The following is a 14,038-nucleotide window of genomic DNA, read 5'->3' on the forward strand; positions in this document are numbered from 1 at the left end:
CCTGCAATAAACAGAGATATCTTCAGTTAAATCAGGTTGCTGAGAGTTCAGACCAACTCGCCCTTGAATGTTTGGAGCAATGGGGCATCCACCACCTCTCTGGGCAACCTGGGCTAGCGTTTTCCCACCCTCTGTGGCTATCACAGCGCTCCTCCAACACACACACCTCCTCTGAGGCACTTCTCACTCTGCCCTTCCAAACTCCATGGTGGCTCATCAAAAGCATTTTTAACTCCCGAACTTCCCAAGGTGCCAGAACAACGAACACGGATTTGCTGCAAAGCCCAGAAACGGAACCGAAAAAAAAATCCCAACACGCTCCCTTAACCTCTTTGCTCTCCTAAATCTCCCCCGCTACAGATCCAAGCGACAAGACCTCCACTAACCTCATCAGCTCCTCCACCTTGTCGTCGATGTCCAGGTCCTCCTCGGAGGCCTCGAAGCTGTAGGACCTCTGGGCCAGGCTGTTGGCCAGGGGGTACCGGGTGGGCGACATCTTCCCGTTGAAGGCGGACAACCTGTCGTTACTCTCCCTCCCGTTCTGATTCGTAGTGCAAGGCTGCGGGGAGGTGTCGTAACTGTTGCTGGGCGAGGGGGACATCCCACAGTGCTGGGTCTGCGTGGAGGCTGTGGCCGTGGAGGAGGAGGCCGGCACGTTGTTGGTGCTGTTGCCGTAGGAACCGCCCCCGTAGCCAGACCTTCTCCCGAATTTGTCGCTATGCTCTTGGTCGAGGCGATCCAAGGTTTCCAGAGCGTGGAGGATCTCATGCCTGGTCATTCCCGTGCGTCTCAGGCGCTGCAGAAGGTCTATCTGCTCTATGGTAAATCTTGGCTCGTCCGTGTAGTGAGACATGGTTTCCAGCAGGCTGAAAACGAGGGAAAACAGGAAACCAAATACTGCAGGTCAACTGTGGCACACGGGAAGTACTTTACACGCCTCAAAGATCAATCCTGGTCCAAAACTTTAAGACACACACACGACAGAACTGGCAGCACAAAAGTGCACCTCCAAACCACCTCAGCAGGCAATCTCCCAAAAATGCTTATTTTCTTCGGAGTGCTCCAACAGCATTTCCCTCTTCTCCTGGTATCCCCTACACCTGCAGTTTGTACCCTTTTGCTTTGGACAAACCACTGCTACAGAGACAGTGGTTGCTCAGTTATTAAGGCTGCAACTTGATTTCACACAAAATTTTGCCCCCATTTACCCACCAGGCAGAAATCCCACATTCCAAAACTGTTCGGTCAAGGCCAGCGGTTGAGTTTTTCTGCAGAAGTTTTAACCGGCTGTGACGTGAGATTTATCAGTCTCGACTCTTTCAAATCTTAACTACAAAGAGTTCAAGTTGCCCTAACTTTTGCTGCAACCTTGGAAAAAAAAAAAAAAGAAAAGAAGATAAAAACAAACCTAACGGAAATTCTAGTGGCCTGTAGGACCTAAGTTGATTTGACTGAAGTCCCGTTTCTGAAGCTGGATTTCTGAAGTTGGGAACTTTTGAACCTGGAACGCTGTCACGGATCGCCTGCCCTGACAAGGAAAGTGCAGCACATCCAATTACTCCTGAGCTTTCATTTAAAGAAATAAGTCTTCAGCCTTTTCCCCTCCAAAGGCAGCCCTCTCATGTAACTCAATCATCCTGGTGGCTCATCAAAAGCATTTTTAACTCCTAAACTTCCCAAGGTGCCAGAACAATGAACATGGATTTGCTGCAAAGCCCAGACACGGAACCGAAAAGAAAAAAATCACAATATGCTCCCTCAATCTCTTTTCTTTCCCAAGTCTCCTCACTACAGATCCAACTGGCACACAAACAACAAGATCACCTCCTTCAGAGCTCTAGATCTTGAGAAGAAGGGATGGCAGATGGAGGGCAGACAGAACTTGGCAAGGAGAACAAGGCATTTTCCATCCTTCTCGTGAATCTTCTTATGAGTCAAGGGTTTATTACCATTCCTGCAGGAGAGCAGGGTGAGGAGATCACTCAAACTCCAGGAGACGTGACAGAGCTAATGTACCATCCCTGTGAGCACTCAGAAAAGTCAAATAAGGATTCCAAGGACCCCGTGAAAACCAAGAGAGGGATGATGGCTGTGGGACCTTCCAGGGACAGGGCTGCCTATTCCTGTCCACGGATTTTGAAGATGACTCCTCATGTCCATTTTTGTACTGGCACAAAGAAGTTCCCAACAGGAGACAGGGGGTGACTAGAGATCTGTAATATGGGCTGAAGAACACTGAGAGCTGGAGTTGGAGTGTAACTGTACAGCTATGGTCCTACACACCCAAGATGCACAAATCCACAAAAATGCCTTTTGCAGTCTGGGAAATAGGGAAATGAGGAGATGGTCCCATCTTTGGCCTCATCCATCGACTACTGAGCCCCTTTCATTGTTTCGTGGGAGAAGGAAACAGGAGGACAAGGCAAGGGGATGACTCCCATCCAAGAGAAAAGGAAGCAGGAGGAAAAGGCAAGGGGATGACTCCCATCCAAGGGAGAAGGAAGCAGGAGGACAAGGCAAGGGGATGACTCCCATCCAAGGGAGAAGGAAGCAGGAGGACAAGGCAAGGGGATGACTCCTATCCAAGGGAGAAGGAAGCAGGAGGAAAAGGTAAGGGGATGACTCCCATCCAAGGGAGAAGGAAGCAGGAGGACAAGGCAAGGGGATGACTCCCATCCAAGGGAGAAGGAAGCAGGAGGGAGGACAAGGCAAGGGGATGACTCCCATCCAAGGGAGAAGGAAGCAAGAGGAAAAGGTAAGGGGATGACTCCCATCCAAGGGAGAAGGAAGCAGGAGGACAAGGCAAGGGGATGACTCCCATCCAAGGGAGAAGGAAGCAGGAGGACAAGGCAAGGGGATGACTCCCATCCAAGAAAATGACTGAGAAGACAGACGGACCACATCCATATAAGTGCTTGGCTCCAACGGGAATGTGCTGTCCTTTGGACAACTGATTACTGGAACCATTCAGGCCATTTTAAATTTGAGAAGACAAGTACCCAAATTATTCAGCTCAAGAAGGGCAGGGCAGGCAGGGCAGGAATGGACCAGCAACTGACTGGAATTGTAACAACTACAATTTGGAAGTGGCATCTCAGACTGAGGTGTTCCCAGCTTGACAAGGAGCATTTGGAAGCAGACACTGTGTTCTGTGTTCTAGCTTTGGCCTCTGGGGGAGGCAGGGCTGCTCAATCTTTTCCTCCAAGCTTTGGGAGAAGTGTCACACTGACTTACTGACTCATCACAGCCTGCAAGGCCCTGTGACAGCTCATTTTCAAACAGAAAATCTCTTTAAACATCTGGCCTTGAGACGGTTTTCACTGGATATGCCAACTCACCTTTCCTTAGAGATAAACCTGGTTTGGGCATTTCTTACCTGTATTTCTAATGTCACCATTTCCTGAATCATTTATCTGCCAACATCAAGTTTCATGTGTTCAAGTACTAGGTTGAACTGGAGAATTTAATGAGCCAGAGCCTCCATCCAGAATTACCTCTACTCAAAATTCCTACTTTACAGACTCTTCAAGGTTTAATACTAAAACATGTATTATTCAGTTTAATCTCCCATTTGTCACAGATGTAGAAACCCAGAACTTTTGTCCTTCTAGCCCTGTGAACTAAAAAATTCACATCTGACAGAAACAAGACCTTCCAGATGGTTCAAAAATGTCCAGCAACACAGAACTTATTTCACACAATCACGGAATTACAGAATGGTTCGGGTTGACGGGAACTTAAAGATCATCCAGTTCCACCCCCTGCCATGGGCAGGGACACTTTCCACTATCCCAGGTTGCTCCAAGCCCTGTCTAACCTGGCCTTGGACACTTCCAGGGATCCAGAGGCAGCCACAGCTTCTCTGGGAAAGCTGTGCCAGGGCCTCCCCACCCTCCTGCAGCAGTTGGTGGCCATGGCCAGTGATTCCCTTTGAAATCTGGGTGTGATTCCTAATTTGTCTGAAAAGTGCCAGGGCTCAGCTTCTGGATCTGGGTTCCCAGGCCAAATTAATCTCCTTTAGTGAATTACACATAATCATTTAGTGAATCCCAAGTATCCTTTAGTGAATTACAGCTAATGAACTGCAGTGTTCTCAGATGCACGAGCACTGGGTGACCTTCTGTCGCACGTGGCTGGATGGGGGAAAGTGCTCTGGCCTCAATTTGTCCCACTTTGATGCAGCAGGGATGTGCATGTGCAGGAATTTCAATTCACAGGCATGCAAAGGCTGCTGGACAAGGCCACCCTGTGCCCTAAAAATAAGATATTCAGGGATTTCTAACTTGTTTCTCAGAATCTTGTTCAGAAAGTCATCTAAGAGCAACAAACCCACTGGCAAAGTCAGGCCCTTCTCCTGCGTTTAACACAATTATTGGAAAATTTGAAAAAAAAACCCTGAACTAACATCAATGATCTGTCTGTCTGTCCATGCAAAGTATTCTTCCAGCCCTCCAACCCCTTTAGGGAACTTCTGGGTAATTTCTCAATGTTAAAAAGATAAGAACACCAAAATCAGAGTATGTCCCTGCTGGTCTCACTAATGTCATATACAGATGTCCAAACTGCCTTGCTTATATTTACACACTCAGCATATATTGCATCAGACACACTTTTTATTGCTCTACTTATTTGGGACTCCAATTCCCATTTTCCTGTGCTTTTATACCCAACCATGAGATCTGGAAATAATGCTTTTGTGTATTTAAGACACCTGGAGTGGTTTTTATGCATTTAAAACAACTGCAGAAACTTGGAATTTTCCATTAAAAACCCCAAACAAACATTGCAAAACGTGGAATTACTGAACATGTTCCAACATTGCCAACTATCTACGACTTTTTAATGAGTAACTACAGCAACACTTTTTCAAACTGTTACTCCAGGAGGGCTTCAGTTACTTTCTCTTTTTGAAACATTTTAATAAACTTACCCTGTTTAAAGATCAATTTACAAAGTAGTTAAGTAAAACAGATGTTTTAGAATCATCATAATTTCATTAATGAGTGGATATTCTCCACCACTTCATCCCCCCCACACTGCTGGAAGAGCCTCTTATCCTCCTGCGCTCCTCTGGCTGCCTATAATTCAATTTGTTTGCCCCTCTTTTTCCTTGTGAAATACAATCAACTGCAAAAGTAACAAGGATTAAAACGAAACAGAGACAAGCAGAACGACTGGGGGGTGCAGGAGGAAATAAGGATGGCAAACACTTTCCCTGAGAACACAGACCATGGACCAACAGCTTTGCTGCAGGCAAACTCTGCTGCTGGTGGAGCAGAATATCCTCTACCCCAGCAGATCTCCGTGTATAATCACATGCTTTATCTGCTGATCAGACAGCAAAACTCTCACCATGGGCTGCCAAATTTCCTTGGGGAGATACCTGAAAAACAGAACCAACCACCCGAGAATGGCCATGTGGTTTTTTTTTTCCTCTCTGAAATTCTGCAAGCAAGACCCCCGCAAAGGACTGATTCAGCTCGAAATTCAAGTGACTGATTTTTTAACAAATGAATCCTGCCCGTAAAATGAAAGTTTTTTTAGGTCCTGACAGGAAAAAAAGAAAAGGCAAAAAAAAAAGATAGCTGAAAGTATTAAAGTTATTTACATTCCTTACATTAAGTTGGCAGTCACGCCCCAAGGAAGATGGGAAAAGGGACCCGATCCCACTCACTGCCTCTTGCTACCTCTAAAGCATTAAACCTTCATGCTTATCTTTCATGGCTCATCCAGAAGGAACATGAGGTACCTGAACATCAGATTGAAGGGAGAACTATAAGAGGCTAAATAAAAAAAGAATTTATTAGCCCTCCCAAATCCACAGATATAAAATATCCAGCAGGTCTCAACCAGATGCAGCTTCACTCCTTCACTTCTAAAGGGACTTCAAGGAGCGGAGGCTGTTTAGGGGCTCTCAATAGCTTTGCTTTTCCTTGTCATCCCACCAAGATTCATTTACCCGATTTTTTTAATGAATTTCACCCTCTTTTTTTATTAATTTCACCCTTCAGATATGGGGCTCCCCTGCTCTGACAGTCCTGATCTCAAGTGGGGGCACATGGCCAGACACAGACATTTTCTCTTCCCTTATTTTCCTGCATCTCTCAGAGAAAAGTAAGGACAAACACATCAAGGGTTTCTCACCTGCTCTCACAGCCCCAGCCCACGCAGACACAGGAATCATTTACCCAGCACTTAACTTTCTAGATGATGGAACACAGCAGAATAATCCCATAAAAACAGCTACGAGCTAAGTCCATGTCCAATTGAACTTGCAGAAGTTCAAAGCAATTCAATTACCCGTTTGGGAATAAGGCCAGACACCAGCCTTAACACCTCTAACACTTGAGAAAATGGCTCTGGACTCTTTAATGATCACAAGAAATCACTTTTTCCACTCTTCTACTCGCTGTAGATGAGTAGGAACTACTCCAGCGTCACTGAGGAGATGCTCTTCCGCAGAGGTCCTTCTCCAACTTCCATTAAAATTCACTGCTTTATCTAATAAGCAAAGCTCAAGACTTACAAAACCAGTTGTGCTTTTTGATATAAGACCTGTGTTTGATATAATCTGCATAATATGGATGTGGGCAAGAGCCAAAGCGTTCAGAACAGGATCCTAAGTCTGGTAATTGCTTTAAGAATGATTCTGATAAAGTCCCATCAACTGGGGCGAAGAGGACGGGGAGAGATGCCAACTTCTACCCTTCTCTGAGATATGGCACAGGGCAGGACCCCTTCTCTGTGAGGTCTGATCCAGGCAGGAGGCAAAAATGGGTATTAAGGATGGCATTGCTATTCCCAAAGCAATATAACTTGCTAATCAACCAGTCTGACATCCGACCACCTAATTCACCACAGGAAGCACCGCTCTGGAAGCTTCCAATCATAACCAGGGACTGCAAAGAAACTTCACCTCCAGCTGCCCATTCTGTTGATTTTCAAACCATGCTTTATGTTATGCAAGCTTGTTTCTCTCTCCAAACGTATTTACAAGATCCAAGGACCCAAGCAAAGTTCCATTCAGTGCTCCTTCCTTTTCTGCACAGGATCTCAGAATGGTTTGGGTCGGAAGGGACCTTGAAGATCATCTCGTTCCAGCCCCAGGGATGCCACTCACTAGGTGAGGTTGCTCAGGGCCCCATCCAACCTGGCCTTATGTCTCACCCAGCTTTACCCATTCCAAAGGATGCAGCTGGTTCTTACAAGATGCTCAGGAGAAGGACCTTAATTGAGCTCCAGCTGTTGCACAAACAGAGCTGCTGACATGTATCACAAAATAAATGCTACACACACGTTCGAAGATTGTGACCCTTCCAGTGCACCCCTAAGGCACTGCTGGAAGACAATTGGGACTCTTAGGGTCATAACACTACCCAGCCTTCTGAAATTCAAGCTTTGGCCTTTTCTGTTCTTACTGAACAAGTGAATCTCCTTTAATTCAGAGGGTGGTGAGGCCCTGGCACAGGTTGCCCAGAGAAGCTGTGGTTGCCCCATCCCTGGAAGTCTCCAAGGCCAGGTTAGATGGGACTTGGAGCAGCCTGATCCAGTGAGTGGCATCCCTGTCATGGCAGGGGGGTTGCAATGAGATGGTCTTTAAGGTCCCCTCAACCCAAACCATTCTGTGATTTTATGATTCACAGCCAACACAAATATTTCAGGACAGCTCAAAGCTTTGCGAAGCTGCCTCTAAAACAGAAGTTGATGCCACAAATTCTGGGGAGCAACAAAGGATTAAGGATCTGACTCATCACTTACACTCATCAGCTGCAACTCCAGTGTTTTCAGTGGAGTTGCACCAGCTTTCAAGAGAGGAAAAAACCTCAGGCCTGAAGTGCTCATCATGTCAATGAACACACAGACTTATCCACATGATCCCGTAATCATCTCCTGCAGTGGCATCTCTGGGCTCTGATTTTCCAAAAGGACTTTACTCCCATTCATCCTGACATGGCAGAGGGGTTGGAATGAGATGACCTTTAAGGTCCCCTCAAACCAAACCATTCTGTGATTTTATGATTCACAGCCAACACAAATATTTCAGGACAGCTCAAAGCTTTGCACCACATTAAGCAAAGCTACCCTTAAAACAGGAGTTGATGCTATGAATTCTGGGGAGCAACAAAGGATTAAGGATCTGACTCATCACTTACACTCATCAGCTGCAACTCCAGTGTTTTCAGTGGAGTTTCACCAGCTTCCAAGAGAGGAAAAAACCTCAGGCCTGAAGTGCTCATCACGTCAATGAACACACAGACTTATCCATACGATCCCATAATCATCTCCTGCAGTGGCATCTCTGGGCTCTGATTTTCCAAAAGGACTCTACTCCCATTCACCCTGATTCACAAACAAAATGTAATCCCTGTAATGACTGCTCTCATCCCAGGGAAATGAAAGCCTGGCGCTGCAGCGAGGAGGGAAATCAGGCTCCAAGCTGATCCGTGGAGGTTCAGCATCACAGGGTCTGTTTAGGAATGCAAAACACCGGCTCGGGAATGCAGAGCTCTGCCACTCGCTTTCCAGCAGAACGGGGACAATTAATAAGAGCAGCCTGAAACTTCTGAAAATAAATCCGGCGTAATCAAACACTCCCCGCTCCACAAATTAGGGGAGGCAGAGCTGAGAGTGGAATATCAACATATCATTCCTTCAGGAGGCTCTGAGATCCTCAGTCAGTTAAAGAGCCCCAAACCCACAGTCACCACTTCCACAGAAGCTGTTCTTCCCCACCCCAGTCTCTGAAATTCTCTGCTGATAAGGTTTTTTTACTGACAGTGAGAAAACCCCAGCGGTTTTGCCACTGATTCCGCTCGGGTGAGTAACTCGCTCTGCTCTACATCTTTGGGAAAGAGAGAGAGAACTTGAGATTGATCTTACAAGGCAAAAATACAATATAAATGCCAATTATCATCATAATCCAAGTCTTACAAAACGGACTGACCTCTGACTAAGCACAGGGCTTGCAGCCAGACACTTGTGAATTCTACTCGAGGCACAGACTGATTCACACTGACACCTTATCTGTCTAACCCTAACCTTCCCCACTTCCAAAATCTGGGTTTCCTGCTATTGTTGCAATTCTACAGCAACAAGGCAGGAATTCAAACTCTGAGGCTGGATTCAAGGGCAGATTGAGGGATCAGAAGGACTAACAAACAGAGAGAAAAGCTGTGGTGGCAGCTGAGTGCTGAACCAGGGCCCAAAGCCCAAACCTGTGCCAAGAGCAAGGAGGAGCTCTTGGATTCGGGAGCCAAAGACTAAACTTTGGATATATCAGCTCTGTAACAGAATCAGGGCAGGACTTGTGTGCTTGAATTACAGCAAATCTCATCAACACACTGAAATACTGCCTTTAACCCACGTGAAAAAACACAAAGAGTCAAGGACAATAAAACTGAAATGTGGGCCTGACCTAAACACCAGACTGGCCCCACTCCTGGAAGTGTTCCAGGCCAGGCTGGATGAGTTTTGGAGCAACCTGGTCTAGTGCAAGGTGTCCCTGCCCATGGCAGGGGATGGAATGAGATGAGCTTGAAGGTCCCTTCCCACCCAAACCATTCCAGGACTGTTTGATAAGTCACATATTTTCAGCTGTCAAGATCACAGGCCTAGTGCTGCGTTCTGCCTCCTCCATTTCACTTCAAAACTTGACCAATCCTTTACTAAAATCCAGACAGCATCTCCAAACTCTTCTCCATTAACTCTGCCAGCTGGAGTACCTAAATACTTCAAACACATCTTTCTGCAGAAGATCCCTGTGAGGCAGAGAAGTAAAACTACACTAATTTTTGCGACCAAGAGCTCCCAGAGAGGGGCTGGACTTCAGACAAGTCCGAATGAGTTGTTCAAAGTTCCACAGGAATTCTGCAAGAAGGCAGAGCCAGTGTCTGGCCAAACTCTGAGTGTTTTTTCAAAGGAATCCTACAGGGTCCATCTACAGCACCAGACACGACAAGGTGTAGGACAAGTTTCAAGCAAGGCCATCACCAGGATTTCCACCACCTCTTCCACACAGGAAGGAAAAGAGATATCCTGAAGTATTTCAGGCCCCTTCATTCTCCCTCAGGATCCATCCCCAGCAGGAACAACCAAAACACTTCCTTAAAAGAGAAATTTGTTGGTTCAGAAAACTAAAATGGAAACCCAGCAAACAGCTGAACCTCACCTACTCCTGATTTTGTGCTTAACTACAAAGCAAATAATTTTCCACTAGGAAAAGAGTTTGCAAGTGTAGTTTCACTGGCACAGCCTTAATGAGGACAGAGACTCCACTTGGAGAACAACTCAGGAATAGATAACGGTGTCTCCTTGAAGAATATAAATCATAATGGCAAAAACATGGGCTTTTGGCCACAGCTGCCTCCATATTAGAGTTTTATTTTAGTTAAAAGCGTTTCAGAAAGAAAGAAATGTCCTAATTAATGCTCTTAAAGCAACAATTTTTTGTGTAGTCTAGACCTGAACTAGGGAAATTTCCTTTTGCATGATATAGAGAAGACCCATCTACATCCTACACTGCCATGGCCACCACTAACCCACCTCCCCAATTGCCACATCCACAGGGCTTTTAAATCCCTCCAGGGAGGGCAATCCATCACTGGAAGAAATTTTGGGGAAGAAATTTTTCCATTCAATAAGATTTTTTTTTTTTTTTTTAAGGACCCTTTCAGAGTGGCTGTGAAATCAGGACTTAACTCATCTGGTTTATCCTAAAGTAAAACCACAGGCTCAGGCAGGGCATTGTTTCAGCCAAGGAAGCTTAAAAAGCCAGCTGAATATTCCTACAGCCACCAACTATTTACAGGATACCTTTTCAAGCAAGACAAAAAGAGAAAATGAGCTGAGTCCTCTTTCTCCCAAGTTTAATTAACGTGGTTTGTGCCACATTTCAAGGGCACTGGACAGTTACAGCTCAACCTGTGATTTTATTTTCTAAGCCACTGTAACTCCAGTGCCTGGAGTTCAGCGTGTGCTGACTTGGGAGCATCCACAGCCTCGGTTTTTCTCCTTCTGTTGTTTTCCCTAAATGATGACAAGGCTTCAAAACCCAGTCCTTTTCCATCTGCATTACTCACCCTGATTCTCTTCCCACTCTGAAGGCTTTTATTCACTCCCCAGACAGCCCTGTCATTGCTGGCAATTAAGATTCACAAGCACCAGCCTGATAATTCAGGTAAACTTCAGGTGACAACGTTGCAACTGCCTGGTTCCCTCAGAACTCATATTTTGAGGGATGCAAAACATCCTGATGGTCACAGCTCGCTCCCAACACATATTAATTAATCAGTACTGCCATGAGCCCATGAAGCACAAATAATTACTCCCATTATATTTATGGAGAACCCAAGAGAGATAAACTTGTGTTGGCTACAGGGTTTAGTTTCAGATAAATGACAAATTCTTGTGAGACCAAAATCAAGAGTTCTGTGTTCACACTGTGCCCCAAACTCCTCTCAAGTACTGACTCCCATCCAACTGTGGACAAAACTTAGGCAGGAGAAATGGTAACTGCAGCCAGGTTCCTACTTGGCTGCTCTGTGTGTAGGGATAACCCAACTCCTCCCTTACCAGTAGTTTTAACTGTTCAATCTTTATCTTATTCAGAATTTAAGTTCAAAATTTAAATTTTTTTTTAAGGCTCCATTTTCTTCTTTCCCCTTCTCGATCCCACTTACCCTTTTTTTAAAGATATCTATGGTCTAATCTGGAAATTTTACACCTTAATGGATCATCTTGGCCCATTTGCTCTAATTTAATACTCTCTAATCCCCTCCAAATAGGTTCATCCTGGTTTCCCCCCAGTCAAAAATTGTTTACCTCTACTTCCACTGCATCCTATTAACTGCACCTACACTGGAATAAATAAAAGCTGCTGCTGCTGCTCTGCTGGGAGGTGGCAGCTGATGAAAGGGCAGAAAACTGCACAGGGGCAGAACGGGACTGAAATCAAAGCACAGCAAACTCACACCATGCAATTCCCACTTTGGAAATTTATGGTGAAAGCCTGACACAAAGCCAAAGCTGTCAGACTGTCCCTGTGCTCACACAAAGTGATCTGAGATCCCTCTGCAAACTCTGGATTAACCAGAACAATGAAGATGCACAGGGCAACGTGGCCTTACCTCCTGCCTCCTCTCCTGCTGTGAACTAGATCTTTACAATTTCAAGTGGTGATTTTAATACTGAAATCCAACATATTTCCAGCTCAAGGGACTGGCAACAAAGCAGGAAACCACTAGTTTTGAATACAGACTAAAGCCACCAGCAACAGAAAATAACTAATTAAGGGTTGTATCAAGAAGTCTTTTGGAAATTCATTGGAGTTTGGTTTCCAACAAAAAATCCCTGGCAGCCTTATTTTTGCTGTGGCTCCCTCTACAGAAGCCTGTGACTGCACTGCCACTTGCACTGTGACAAGGATAAATCTTCATCCTTGAAATAATCCATCTGGGAAAAGGTGGCTGCATTCACAGCAGCCCAGTTCCTTCCCACCTATTCTGCAGACCTGGCTTCTCTTCCCAGCTCAGTCTGACAGAAGGAACAATCCAAAGCCAAGAGGTCAAAGTATCTCAGGAATCTGATTGCTGGGGACAAGCATTTGGTCGTGCCAGCAAGAGGGATATTGGGAACAGCAAAACAGGACTGGCCAGTGGGAGCTGAGGGACAGCACAGGGACAGGTCAAGCCTTTCCTTTCAGCCTTTCAGCTTCAACAATTGAATCCATCTGCTTACTTACTGAAGAAACAGCATGGAGACCAATGACATTGAAGATTTACGACAGAAGCCATTTAAAAAAAAGGAAAAAAAAATTGACAGGCTTCAAGGATGAGATTTAGACAACTTCAATTCCACCTGGGATTCAAGCACTGCTTGGAATAGCCCATCCAATTCTAAGGCGAGGTGAGGTGCCCCAGGTTTTCTGCCTTTGCCATGTAACACTGAATTATGATGGTGTTCTCATCCCTTTTGCCAAGTCTGGAGGGGTGCTAAACTCTTGCCCAGCTCAGGTATCCCTTTAGTATCTCTCCAGTATGTTCAGTAGATGTATGAAGATCTCTCTTTTAACACTAATTTTTCTCTGATCAAGGCCAAGTTTCAAAGAACTGTATGGTTTTCTTTCTCTTTCAGAGACAGAAAAGTAGAAATAGAAACAATACATCAGCCAGACCAAGTGAGCAATTAAAAGTTACTATTCCCTGATTTAAATGTCTGGTTATTTTACTATTCCCTGGTTTAAATGTTCCACCAAAGGAGTGGAACTCTCCAGCCAACTGCTCATAATCAATGTAACCACTTCTCTGCTCTTTTTAGACAAATTAACAGAAAAAAATACCATCAAATGATCTTAATTGTTCTGGGCTTCTTCAGCTTGTACTTACACTACTGGAAAAGTTCTGAGCATACTTTACATGGGGATGGGACGTTATAAAGCCTCTTGAGGGTCTTCAGTGTTATTCACCATTCTGTAAGACACAAGGAAAAGACAAATTAGAGATGTCTGTGAAAGGCAAAGAGACTCAATCCCATTATTCTGGATAACCTGTCACTAATCCAGACCCACAGAGGCTCATGGACTTCAGTGCATGTGGTGCATTCCTCAGGAGAAAGTCTGGTGGTGTCATCAGTCCAGACACAAAAATTTAAATTACAATTGATTTCTTTCGGCCACAAGTAAATTAATCTATGCAATCATTTAGCCTTATGACAGTTACCTACCCTTTTAACTCACAAAAGCTATTAAAAGGATTATTTGGCCAACATCCTCAGAGAGCTCAGAGACAGGTACTGTGTTCTGAGGAGGAATGACCTAATAGAGTTTTCTTTAGCTAATACTGCTCACGTTTTTCTCCACAAACATGGACTGAAAGTGCTCCAAAAGTCAACCTATTAACCAAAGGGAAAGAGAAAAGGCAGGATGCTCCATCCAGGGATATGTAGAAAGAACTAGGGACAATATTTACACTTCAGGCTATGGGTGAGGCAGGAGAGAAAACAAGTGGATAGAGCAGCACATGGATTTGCAACGGGATGATTT

The 14,038-nt window shown here is 45.1% G+C and overlaps 1 protein-coding gene across 10 annotated transcripts in view; it reads right to left on the reverse strand.

Annotated features, from left to right (window-relative positions):
• HMBOX1 (homeobox containing 1) overlaps nucleotides 1-14,038 on the reverse strand; it is a 116,066-nt gene that overhangs the window by 55,162 nt on the left and 46,866 nt on the right. For all 10 annotated transcript variants that reach the window (XM_039383384.1, XM_039383378.1, XM_039383383.1 and 7 more), the window contains 2 exons: nucleotides 13,383-13,466; nucleotides 387-866 (listed from right to left, as the gene is read on the reverse strand). In XM_039383384.1, the coding sequence (XP_039239318.1) occupies nucleotides 387-866; nucleotides 13,383-13,405 (503 nt within the window). In that variant the 5' untranslated portion in view covers nucleotides 13,406-13,466. The remainder of the gene's footprint in view (nucleotides 1-386; nucleotides 867-13,382; nucleotides 13,467-14,038) is intronic.

The sequence above is a fragment of the Pipra filicauda genome, unplaced genomic scaffold (genome assembly GCF_003945595.2).
Source record: "Pipra filicauda isolate LSUMZ 115617 unplaced genomic scaffold, ASM394559v2 scaffold307_size998922_pilon, whole genome shotgun sequence".
Classification (NCBI taxonomy): domain Eukaryota; kingdom Metazoa; phylum Chordata; class Aves; order Passeriformes; family Pipridae; genus Pipra; species Pipra filicauda.